The following is a 13216-nucleotide window of genomic DNA, read 5'->3' as shown; positions in this document are numbered from 1 at the left end:
ATTTTCTTTGACTAGGCAGATACAATTATGTAAAATGCCTCTGGCCCCAGTAATTCTTTTGGAAACTGTCTTCATAATTATGAGGAGTTTTCTTTCTTATACTATGCAACACTCACAGTTTGTTTTGTTGTTTTCTTTTAATGGTACTTATTAAATGCTTACTGTGTGACAAGCACTGCTCTAAGCACTGAGGTAAATACATGATAATCAGGTCGGACACGGTCCCTGTTCCACATGGGGCTCACAGTCTAAGTTCCTTTTTAGTCAGGCAAGATGCTCACAATCTGGGGTGGAGACAGACGTTAAAATAAATTACTGGTGGGGGACCAGGAGAGGATAGGTATATGAACTTAAGTGCTGTGCGTTTGGTGAATATCAAGCTCTTAACGGTAACATGTCCAAGTACATAGGTGACTTAGAAGGGAGAGTGAATAGGAGAAATGAGGAGCTGCCTTGGAGGAGGACTTTGAAGGTGGGGAGAGAGATGGTCTGTCAGACAGGGGGGTAAATTTCAGGCCAGAGGGCGAATTTGGGCAAGGAGTCGGTGGTGAGACAGGCAAAATGGGAGAAATCCAGGTACGGTGAGTAGGTTATAATAATTTTTTTATAATAGTGGCATTTATTAAGTGCTTACTATATGCAATGCACACTGTTCAAGGCACTGGGGAGGTTACAAGGTGAACAGGTTGTCCCACGGAGGGCTCACTAAATCGGAAGCACCGGGCTAGATGTAGATTTCTCACCAGGAGGAGGAAGTCCAAGAAGCTCTTTGTGGGCAGGGAACGTGCCTACCAACACCATTATATTGTACTCTCCCAAGCAGTCAGTACAGTGCTCTGCACACAATAAATAGATGGGAAATCTAAGGCATAGAGTACCAGGAGTATTTATTTTGTTCTCTGTGTGTGTAACATTTGGGAGAGTACAGATAGAAATAGCAGATAAGATCTCTGTCCTCAAGGAGCTTATAATCCACAAGGGGAGACAGACATTAAAATGAATTACAGGTAGAAAGAAGAAATGGAATATGAAGATGGGTAGAAAAGTGGTCCTGAGGGGTTTGAGTACTCATAGAAATAGCAGATAAGATATCTGTCCTCAAGGAGCTTGTAATTTACAAGGGGAGACAGGCATTCAAATGAATTACAGGTAGAAAGAAGAAATACAATATGAAGATAGGTAGAAAAGCGATCCTGAGGGGTTTGAGTACTCAAGTTCTTGGTGCAGAAGTTCTGAAAGTGGCAGTGGGTGGAGAAATCGGATGGGGATATGAGAAGTTGATCCGGGAATGCTGATGGAGACATGATTTCAAAAGGGCTTTGAAGATGGGAAAAACAAGGATCTGCTTTATGTAAAGGGGTAGGGAGCTCCAGTCAGGGAAAAGGGTATGAGCAACAGGGCAGTGGCAGAGAAATAAGAATGAGAACTGTAATGGTATTTAAGTACATAGCAAGCACATAAGCACTGGCATAGAGACAAGTCAATTAAATTCATTCATTCATTTAATCATATTTATTGAGTGCTTACTGTGTGCAGAGAACTGTACTAAGTGCTTTGAAAGTACAATTCAGCAACGAAGGGACACGATTCCTGCCCACAGTGGGCTCACAGTCTAGATGGGGGGAGAAAGACATCAAAACAAGTTAATGGACATCAGTAGCATCATTATAAATAAATAGAATGATATATATATATACACATCATTTATAAAATAAATAGAATTATAAATATGTACATATACATGTGCTGTGGGGCGGGGAGTGGGGGTAGAGCAAAGAGAGTGAGCCAGGGCGATGGGGAGGGGAATGGGGAGCAGAAGAAAAGGAGGGCTTAGTCTGGGAAGGCTTCCTGGAGGAGGTGAGCTTTCGAACCTAGACCCTGTCCCTCATCAGGCTCACACTCTTTAGAGAGAGAGAGAGAGAGTGCGGGTATTTAGTCCTGATTTTGCAGATGAGAAAACTGAGTCACAGAGAAGTTGTGACATGCCCAAAGTCACACAGCTGGCAGAGCCAGAATTAGAACCCAAGTCTCCTGATTCCCAGGCCTAAAATCTTTCCACTAGGTCATGAGAACAGAGCACGGTAAGTAGATTAGATTGAAAAGTAGTGGCAATGTTATTTATTGAGCATCTACTGGGTTGAATGTAGGGCACTAAAGGTGTGGGAGGATACAACAGAAGTTTGAGATATATTCCCTACCCATAAGGAGCTTACATTTGACTGGAGAGGCAGGCATAAAAATACTTATGAACAACGGAGTTGGGATATTTATTCTGATTCTGCTGTTTTTCTGCTGCATTTATTCTCGTCCTCAATATGTGTGTGTGTGTGTGTGCACGCGCACACACACATGAGAACTGAGGAGGAGAATAAATACACACATGCACATATAAAGCAGCTGTTAGGTGTGGATGTTCTTCAAAATTCCAGCTGAGAGTTGGAGAGGCAGGATCTTAAGATTAACTGGCCCCACACCTTGCTAAAAGAAAGCAGAAAAGCAGAAAGAAAAAAAAAATAATAATTTGCAGAAGAAGATGTGAGAAACCAAACAAAAAGAAAAAGACGAGAACACTCACTCTCTGAACTGACAGAAGAGGAGTTTAATGCAATTGTGGAGAAAGGATCAGTGACAAAACCATGACTCCAGGGCTCTGGATAAGTCCTCTTTAAGAAAGAAGAGGGAAAAGAACATCACAATTGAAGGCTGTTGGCATTATAGAATTCAGGCTGTGGGAATGGGAAGGAATTTCATGGCAAAGTCTAACGGGTGAGAATTTGCTGAATGAAATGTGTTACCCACACTGTGATTTATAAGGAAAATCATAGGCTACCCAGATACCTTCAGAAATGAGGTGAAAAAGACAGATTTAATAGTAATAATAATAATGATAATGAAAATAATGATAAAAGGGGTATTTTTTAAGTGCTTACTACGGTCCAAGCAACATACTAACTCCTGGGTGGATGAGAGATAATCAGGTCAGACACAGTCATTCATTCATTCAATCATATTTATTGCACACTTACTGTTTGCAGAGCACTGTACTAAACACTTGGGAGACCCTGTATCTCATGGTACTCACAGTCTGTTAGGAAAGGGAACAGGGATTTAATTCCCTTTCCATAAAAGAGGAAACTGAGGGACAGAGAATTTAGGTGACTCATCCAAGGTCACCCAGGAGGCAAGTAGTGGAGCCAGCATTAGAACCCATGTCCTCTGTCTTCCAGGCCTGTGTTCTTTCCACTAGGCCCTGCTGCTTCTCAGCCTTGACATCCGTCCATCAATCAGTTAATCGATATTTATTGAGTGCTTACTGCAGAGCACTGTACTAAGTGCTTGGGAGAATATAGCAGAGTTGGTAGACACGTTCTCTGCCCTCAAGGAGTTTACGTCTCAAAGGGGAGACAGACATTATGTCATGGATATGCACATAAGTGCTGTGGGGCTGAGGGTGGGGTGAATATCAAGTTTTCAAAGGATACAGATCCAACTGCATAGATGACATATATGAAAATAGAGGAAATGAGGTTTTAGTCAGGAAAGGCCTCCTGGTAGAGATGTGATTTTAATAAGTTGAGGTGATATGGTCTGCCAGATATGAACTGGGGGGAGTTCCAAGCCAGAAGAAGGATGTGGATGAGGGGTTGGCAATCAGACAGATAATAATAATTATTATTATGGTATTTGTTAAGTACTTACTCTGTGCCAGACACTGTACTAAGCCCTGAGGTGGACACAAGCAAATCAGGTTGGATACGGTCCCTGTCCCACATGGGCCCGCGGTCTCAATCCCCATTTTACAGATGAGGTAACTGAGGTACAGAGAAGTGAAGTGACTTGCCCAGGGTCACACAGCAGAAAAGTAGCAGACAGATGGGATTGAGGTATGGGGCGTTAGAGGAGCAGGTTGTAGTATATGGGTTGGGTTGTAGTTAGAAATCAGAGCAGTAAGGAAGAAGCATGAGAGCTGATTGAGCTCCTCAGAGCTAATGGTAAGACTTTAAAATGATCATGGTAAGGCATCCATATCATAACACCCCTAACTTTTCCTTATGGCATTTAAGTGCTTACTATGTGCCAGGCACTGCACTAAGCATTGCAATGGATCCAAGTTAATCAGGTTGGGCACAGTCCCTGTCCCACATGGGGCTCACAGTCTTAATGTCCATTTTACAGATGAGGTAAGTGAGGCACAGAGAAGTGAAGTGACTTGCTCAAGGTCTCACATCTGACAGGTCACTTTCCCTCTAATTACTCACACACTAAACTGCGTGAAAATTTCCTGAGAGGAAAATATGTGAGCCAAGTGGAATTTGAAGAGAGAGAAATGAACAATAGAAGATACTGAAAAATGTTACAGAGTTTTCAGGGAAGAGTTCGAGAAACAGCCTAACCTAGATGAAAAGGCCTCTGAGTCAGGAGACCTGGTTTCGAATTCTGGCTCTGCCATTCACCAGCTGTGTGACCTTGGATAAATCACCTAAATTTTCTGTGACTCAGTTTCCTCATCTATGAAATGGGGCTTCAATAACTCTTCTCCTTTCCCCTTAGACTGTGAGGTAGGGGCTGCAAGATTTAGGTCTACCGGCTCTACTGTATTGTACTCTCCCAGGCACTCAGCATAGTGTCTGAAACGTGGTAAATGCTCAATCAATGTCATTAATTGTTTGGTTGATCAAGCTGATTGTAGTGGATCTCACCCAGCACTTGAAACAAAGGAAGCCCTTCGATATAGGAAAAGCACTGCTAATTCTTAAGAATTGGGATGCTTGCCTCCATGGACTGAGTTACTGATCAAGAGAAACAGCGCATTTCATTGATTAAGAAGCACAGCATAGCTAGAGGTCATTTGTGGAAAGGAACTGATAAAAGACTCCAGGTAGATGGAAACACAGTGGAAAGGAGGATTGGAGAGTTATCTGGGAAGAGAGTGTCGTCCCACAGAACAAGAAGCTGAGGTATTAAGGATTGAATAAAAACTTCAAGGAGAGAAGAGCAGGGGTTATGCACAATCAAAGCCCCGGGAATTAAAGACAACCACAAAAGCAAATGCTTGACACTCTCGAGATACATCATAAAGAAAGAAATATGGACTCTTGACTATTAAGGAAAGAGCGAAGATAAAAATGAACAAGATAGCTCTTATGACTAGGCAGTGAGAAGAAAGTTATGAGCCAGAGAAACTGAAGGAAAGAGCAGAGAGAAGAAAACTTCTATTCGCCGATCTTAATGTTGCAGTTTGGAACTATAGCATTGGAATTTCAGTTAAAATGGAAAGTTACTGAGACGGGTAATGTAGAAAGAGCTGAATAAAATAACACCACGTTTTAAATGTACTAAACGACTTTGGCCAGGTATTTGTACACTCTGCTAAAAAGTTTACCCGATTAAAAAAAAATCAGTCAAACGAGATCCTGATTTTGAAGTGCTTTGAGTTCTTTTGAAGAAAGGTATTATAACAAGGTATTATGCTTTCCTTCCCATTTTTAATGTAGCCAAACATTTTATTCTCTGCTTTATTGCAGCAGCTACACTGCTAGCAGATGCCAACCCTGAGATGCCCAGAGTGACATCGAGATAATTTTCTTGAACTAATTACACACCAATTGGTGTGTAAAAGTTGTTTAAAATTTTCCTTTCCACGGAGCCTTACTTTTAACTAGTCAACAAAATTTTGATGGTTATTACGAACTCCAATTACCTATTTTTGTTCCATCCATCTGGAGTTCTTTCTAATCATTCTGGTTTTGTCTACTCTGGTGTTAAGCAAGCTTGAAATCTAAAAAATCACCAGCTATGCCAGGGTTTTAATAAATATGTTGCGCTATAGCTGTTTTCAGATAATCCTCTAAGCCACCTCATCACCACTGTCCACAGGGGGAATTATGCATTTATTTCCTCTTGTGTTTTGTTGATTTGATCAAGTTCTTTTTTTATAGTCTTCTGAAAACATGAATGCACATTGCATTTGCTACTCCGCTTCAAGAATCCTATCCTATTAGAAAAACTTTTTTTTTATACCACAGAAAACATCATTGTGTTTCCCTATTTTATTAGCCCCACATCTAGGGGCTGGGTAATTCCAACCAAAAAGATGTTCAGAAATATCTTTCCAGGTACTAGTTCATTTTGTGGCTTGATAATCTCCAAGAGACCCCTTAAGCACCTTTTTAAAAGAGATGTACATTGCGACCACCCTTTATACCTCTGATCTGGTATCTGTTTTAATGGTATATATTGCTTTATTTTTGTTAGTAGCTCAGTAACTTGGGTTTTTAGCTCTTCAGAATTCTCAAGTGAATACCATATGGTCTTCCTGATTTGTTGCAATTTAATTTCTAGAGTTGTTCCACCAACCCTTCTTTAAATACTACTATCATCAGTGCCTTGCTTTTTCTACCTGTAAAGACAGTATCTCCTTCCATCCCTTTCAGCAAAGACTGCTGGAAATATACTAATAATGCTTTTCATTATCTTGTTTCATTTTCTAGTAGGACAAAAAAAAAAGCCCTCACAATTAATTTTTAGATTTTCAGGTCTAAATTTTTCTCAAAAAATGTTATAATTACAGAAGTCAACATCTGGGTTTTTTTCTTTCAATTTTGCAGGGAGCTACAAAAGTTGTAAGACAATTTTTAGGATATTGCAATAGGCCAGTAGTATAAAAATGATAAATCAGGAAAATCACATTTGAAGTCACTTTAATAACGTGTTTTAAAATAAATTTCCTCTCCAGAATCATTATTAAAGACAGAATTATTCAAAAATCCTAAACTGTGATTTAGAAAAGAAAAAGATTTAATCACGCATTCTTTAATGAAGCAAATTGATCCCCCCCAAAATCCAGAATCGTTTTTATTATACAAGCCTTTAAAACTCATACATATGTTCATTTTAGCTCTATAGAATTTTCAGAATAAAGATGACAGAATGCTTTACCATTCTGTCCATTTCATAGGTGGGAAAATGAGGGTCAAGATATCTCAAGGGAATGAATCAGTGTTGCAATAGACCACAGGACTTCTGATTGCCCTGAATAACAATCTGAGTTTTAAGCCCAGTGCATTTCCTAATTGTTCAGCTGATGTTTTAAGCCATTTTCAGTGAGTGTGCAATTCGGAAACAAATTTTACAATTAGTTTTTAAATGCCTCAGTGGTTGCCCATTTGTATTACGATGTAACAAGATAGCTTTGTGGTACCTGGAATTCATCTCCCATTTCACATAACTTTAAAAGCCTTTCTTTATGGACGCTGTACTCTGAAATAAGCTCTATAGGATGCTCTAATCAAGTAAAGTTGATACTTCGAGCTAACAGACATTGCAGTGAGCCTGAAATGGTTTACAGCATAAGAGATGGAGAAGCAGACTTGAGAAATAATTTGGAAATTATGTGTGTGCTGGGTGGGGGAGAAAAGAGTTCCAAAAAACTGAAGGGATTTCTAAAAAATACATTGTAAACTGACTATTTATAAAGTCATTTTTCTGGACCCCAAAATTGTGACTTTGTCACTGTGATTTGAAACATCTTACATTTCTGGATTCAAAATTTAGCAAATAACACTTCAAAGTGATGACTTACTTGACCTGATTTTAAAAATATGTAATTAGTTACTTTGAGGTTGTTTCATGTTCCCAGAATTGATTTTCCATTTAACCGAATAAACCATATTTTTATTGTTGAAATTCAAATATCTGAGAAATATTTATGTATTGTGAATGAGAGCCAGAATGTTAGCTTGCTGTTTGTTTCATCAAAGCAAAATTGTTCTGAGCAAAATCTCTTGCCTTGAAGTGGCATTTTGGTGTCATTTAGAAGAAAAAGCCACTGAGTTTGGCAGTAGTAAAAATCATGCATCAGTAACAAATGGAAAGTTTGAATTCAGGAGATGCTTAGGTTCTTGCACCTCTTGCATCTTGCATCTTGAGTTGCATCTTAAAACTCAAGTGAGGCTTGTTGTGGATTTGTTTGGCTAGATGCCGGGGTGGGGGTGGAGGGACTTTTGGAAAATTATTCAGGTCAATAGTGGTTCCTGCCTGAGGCTTCAAAACTTTATGATTTCCTCTTTTGCTCCCTTCATGAACTAGATGGCATTCCTAATGAGCTGAATTTCTGTGAATAATTTAAGGGAGGAGCAAAGTCCTTTTATAATTGAGAGAGAGGATGAAGTCTGCTTTCAAACTCATCATTCCAAAAGTTAAATGGAAGTTAACGGATATGGCTTTTGCTTTATATATGTCTGTATGTATATACGTGCATGCATATATGTATACACACTATATATGCATATATATTACATCAGTATACATACACACACACATATATATACACACACGTGTGTGTGTGTGTGTGGCTTCTGGACCCCTTAAATAATCCTAAGAAAAATACTCCTTTGGGGTCAATGTGACTTCTTGTCACTTCTTCACATTACACTCCACTCTCACCATAACCAGTGCTACCACCAACCACCTCCATCACCAACTTCACCAATTGCTCACCGTTAGGTAAAAGCAAATCGTACTTTTGGCTATTCATTTTTCAGCCTGGGTGATTTGGTGGTCTCTAACTGCGGTCGGAAAGAATCAAACTATTATTAGGGTTTAGTGGGGGTGGGGGGCTGTTGCAGCGCTTGGGGATACAGCTAATTTTTTAGGGGCTGACCCAAGCAAAGGAGAACGTTTAACACAGAGGGAGAGCACAGAAGGCAAACAAATCAACATGTAAGAAGAGAAAGCAGGAGTGGAAAAACAGCTCAGAATGGAGAGGACAGAGGTTAGATTTCACTAAAGCACAAGCAGCAATGCTTTAGGGGGAAAAAATAGAAACAGGAATACAGCAGTAGAACCTGCTGAGCCCCCAAAAGTTTCATGAATTTTGGCTTTTTAGGAGGTTAGACTTTTCTAAATAGACTTGTTTCCCTCGAAAAAGCAAAGCTTAGATGCAGATTTTATCAAGCTGTAGTCTGCACCCAAAGCTGAGGACTACAGATGCTTCCTGTCATATATAAAACATAATCATTATGTGAAAGTGTGGCACCCACAAGGCTATATGAAGAAAAAAAAAAAGAAAACACTTCCAAAATATGGTTTGCTCTCTGGAACGATCTCTGTGAAACTGAACCAAACCTTTCCGAAGTTAACAGTAACAATGGGTGATTTTAATACCTTGGTTTTAGCAATTATTTTTAACTTTATGGACAACCCCAAACTCTTCTTATGGCGAGGGTAATATGTTTCGTCTGTGCAGAATGAGGCAGAGTGGCATCTGACAGAATCACAGTCTGATCTAAAATTTTCATAATTCTACGGATGAACCCCAACTGGCTAAACTATAGTGGTGGCTGAATCACAAGAAAAATATCTATTTGACATGAAGACATCCTTCCTAATTTGTGTTGCTTTTCAAGGCAGGTTAATTCTGGGAAAGATTCACCCAAAGCACTTTCTTGAGATTTTTGGCACTTTGCTGCTAATCGACCTGAATGGACTATGTGGAAAGACAATTTGTTCTAATTTTGGTACATCTATATGTTTATACAATTAATACTTGATTAGTTTCCATCGAAGATTTCTGAAAGCCAACTCAAATTCGGGTCGTTGGGCACAATCTCATAACTTTTGAGCCCTGTCCAATACAGAATGATCCTTTATTCCTAACAGAAGAGCTGGAAGTAAGTCTAGAAAGAGGATGGATCTGTTGCCCTGGTTCAGTGCAGGCAAAAAGTTAGAAAGCAAAACATTTCAATTCATTGTAGAAGCACTTTCCTGCCAACAAATTCATAATTTAGCATTTTCTTACCTCTTTACAAATGTTCTTTAAAAAACCCTATAAAGCCTATGCCTTCAGTAACGATGTAAAGTGAGTTTTAAAGGAGTGAAATTACTAGCTGATTCATTTGAAATCCATGGCACCATCCTCTCTCATCAGACTTTCCAGCAAAACGAGCTTTATCAAAAACCCCAAACAAGATTGGGATGCCGGTCTGTTTCTGGCTCTAAAAATCAAAAGGGAATAAATCCGCTAACTCTAAGACAACAACAGCAACGCTCACAACAGAGTCCCACACTGCGAGCTCGAGTAATGAGTTTTCTCTTTTCCTCCCTTAAATAATAATTAAAAGGAGGGGGAAAAAAACAATAAATGTTGCCTTCTTTTACATCCATCCTACCAGAAGGGGGACCTTTCATTTTCAGCTACTGCTCCGCTTTAATTTCTAAAGAGAAAAGAGGAGACCAGAGATTCGCTGTGGAGGTCTAATAACGTTTCAGAGGCGGAGGAGTGTCCATGGATGTGAGGGAGGGGAGGGGGAGAGGGTGTGAGGGAGGGAAGGGGGAAAGGAGGAGGTGATGGAGATGGGGTGGGGGTGGACGGGGGGGCTGTGTGGGTGTTGGGGGGGTGGAAATGGGGGTGGGGGGGGTGTTCTCCTTTTGCAGAAGAGGCTCCTGATCCAGGTCTGACTGTCTGGGTTTTCCAGTCCGGATCTTGGTGGGGACCCCCCCCTTCCTCCTCCTCCTCCTCCCTCCTCCCTCCTCCTCCTCCTCTCCCCCTCTCTCTCGCCTTTTAATCATGCCCCTCTGTCTGTGTGTGAGTGCAGGCAGGCTGACAATGATTTCCTCAGTGATTACGTGCAGAGCGAGTCCCTGCGGGTTAGGGGCCCCCTCTGGAGCCATCCTGATGGCTTTGGGGGCTATGCTTCCATTTTCCATTATTATGTGGACTACCGGAGCGACAGCGCAGTCCAAGACCTTGCAGGTTTGTGATGAGGAGGGAGCCCACAGCGCACACTTCTCCTCCTCCTCCTCCTCCTCCTCCTGCCTCTCCTCCTCCTCCTCCTCCTCCTCCTCCTCCTCCTCTGCTGAACCAGTCTTAGCCCGAGCGAGAACCGCTGCCTCCGCACCCCCAAAAAACCGGGGGGGACAGACGCGCACCAAAAACAAAATACAACCAGAAAAAAGATACCCACCCCCCCCAAACGCCCCCTGCCCAAAATACAGAAAAGAGCTTTTTTTTAAAAAAAAAATACTTTCGGGTGGGTGGAAAAAAGGGAAATTAAAAAAAAGTATTTTTTTCCTCCTTTGCTATTTTTTTTTGCAACCGAGGGGTGGGAGAATTTTTTTTTTTTTGGATTTTTTTTGTTGCATAGTTGAATTTAGATTTATTCCCCCCCACCCCGAAAAAAACTACAAAAGAATCGCATGGTAAACAAATCCAATGCTGTTTCTTTTTTTTTTTACCAAAAAAAAAGACATAGTCGGAGTTGGGGGGGAGAGAGAGCGGTGCAAAAAGCCGAGACTTAATTTTTCCCTAGTTTTCCTGTTTTCATTGATGATGGAAATCCGATCGGAATGAAAATAATAACAGATTTGCGTGCGTGCGTGTGTGTTGGAGGGCATTTCTGACGGCTCCTCGAGGCGTCTGAAAGTGTTTTCTTTTCTTCCTTTCTTTCTTTCCCTTTTTTTTTTTTGGAAGGTGGGGGTGGGGGGTCGAAAGCTTGGAAAGTTTGGTGCTGCAGCAGAGGGAGCTGAGACAAGCAACCGCTCCAGCAGCTTTGGACAGAAAGACCCCCCACCCCCCCCACCACCAAAATAAAATCCCTCCAGTCCCCCAACCCTCCCACCCCTCCTCCAGCTGGGAGAAAGGGGGAGCGGGGAAAATTTTTTAAAAAATCCTCAAAAAAAAAAAAAGAGTGGAAGTCCTTGCACCGGTTCTAAGGAAGTGTAGTCTCTTATAGGGCTGGATTGAAACAACTTCAGCTGTTTGCTTTTAGGATGTCTCGCCGCAAGCAAGCGAAACCGAGATCCCTCAAAGGTAAGTCACAAAAACCCTCCCCAGATTCCCTCTGCCTTTTTCCCCCCCATCCTGGGGGTCCCGGGGCTTGGGACATTGGGTGGGCGGCAAAGGACAAGGGGTCGCCCCAGGCTTGGGCCCATATGGTCCCCCTCCAGCCTGGTGGAAAAGTTTGTGCGGTGCATTTCTTTTTTGGGGGGTGTGTGTGTGTGATTTTTAGAGCTTAGCAGCGGCCCAAACTTTCCGGTGCCTTTTTAATTTTTGAATGCATTAACTGATCCTATCGATTGAGCTGTTTGCTGGGCCCTAAGGACTGTACTAAGCGCTTGGGAGCGTACACTACCACATCAAACGCATCCTTGCCCACAACGAGCTTTTTTTTCCCTCTCCCTCTTTAGCTAGCGGAACTGGGGTGATGGAAGGAGGCGTAATGGGTGTGTGATTGTGTGTGATTGTGTGGGTGTGTGTGTATTTTTTTTCATCCTCCAAAAGCCCTCCCTTATATTAGGCACCCAAAGATGATAAGCTAATTAAACCGCGTCCGTCCCTTTTGCAAGAAAGTTTGTGTTGCCGCCTCCCTCCTCCTCCCCACCACTTTATTTTTTTTCTTTTTTGGGGGGTGGGAGGGATTTTTAGGCAGGAGAAGAGAGGTTTCCCCCTTGGGCCTGGGGAGGGAAGTTTTAGTGGGGGGGTTTGTGGGGGGGGATGGGGAGGTGGTGGAGGAGGAGGGAATTGGGTTGGGGGGCGCAGAGTTGGTGATGGCTGCAAGCCGGAGCTGTAGAGGAATGTGGAGGAGCTGGTCACGTGCAGCCCCTTCCCCCCCAACGACCCCGGGCGCGGGGAGACCCCCGCAGGGGAAAAGGGAGGAAAAGGGGGTGCGTTCACCCGGAGAACAGGAGCCCTGAGGAAGGGGGGGGGGGGCGAGAGAAAGCAAGCTAGCAAGCAAAAAAAAAACAAAAAAAAACTCCGCCAGGAGGAGGAGGAGGAGGACAAAGGGCGGCTTGTGAGGATGTGGCGGGGCCGGGAACGTCCCGGGGAGAGTCCGCCAGGAGCCCCCTCCCACTACCCCCCACTCCTTGCTCCAGCCTAGCCTGGCCTCTGGGCCCTCTCTACCTCCCCCCGCAGTAGGCAATCATGGGCCCTCGGAGGAGCATCCTCCTCCTCCTCCTCTTCCTCCTCTTCTCCTTTTCCTTTTCCTCTTCCTCCTCTCCTTTTCCTCCTCTTCTCCTCCTCCTCTTCCTCCTCTCCTTTCCTCTTCCTCCTCTCCTTTTCCTCCTCCTCCTCTTCTCCTTTTCCTCCTCCTCCTCCTCCCCTTTTCTCTTCCTCCTCTCTTTTCCTCCTCCTCCTCCTCCCCTTTTCTCTTCCTCCTCTCTTCTCCTCCTCCTCTTCTCCTCTTCTCCTTTTCCTCCTCCTCCTCCTCTTCTCCTT

General features: G+C 42.6%; 1 protein-coding gene across 1 annotated transcript in view; it reads left to right on the top strand.

The window, feature by feature from the left end:
- The first annotated feature begins 10642 nt into the window (after positions 1–10642).
- Positions 10643–13216, top strand: part of ZNF521 (zinc finger protein 521) — a 375462-nt gene continuing 372888 nt past the window's right edge. The window contains exons 1-2 of the mRNA XM_038766760.1: positions 10643–10753; positions 11769–11809. Coding sequence (XP_038622688.1) covers positions 11770–11809 — 40 coding nt within the window. The 5' untranslated portion in view covers positions 10643–10753; position 11769. The remainder of the gene's footprint in view (positions 10754–11768; positions 11810–13216) is intronic.

The sequence above is a fragment of the Tachyglossus aculeatus genome, chromosome 25 (genome assembly GCF_015852505.1).
Source record: "Tachyglossus aculeatus isolate mTacAcu1 chromosome 25, mTacAcu1.pri, whole genome shotgun sequence".
Classification (NCBI taxonomy): domain Eukaryota; kingdom Metazoa; phylum Chordata; class Mammalia; order Monotremata; family Tachyglossidae; genus Tachyglossus; species Tachyglossus aculeatus.
Note: the sequence above shows the minus strand (reverse complement) of the source record. Positions and strands in the feature narration are given on the sequence as shown.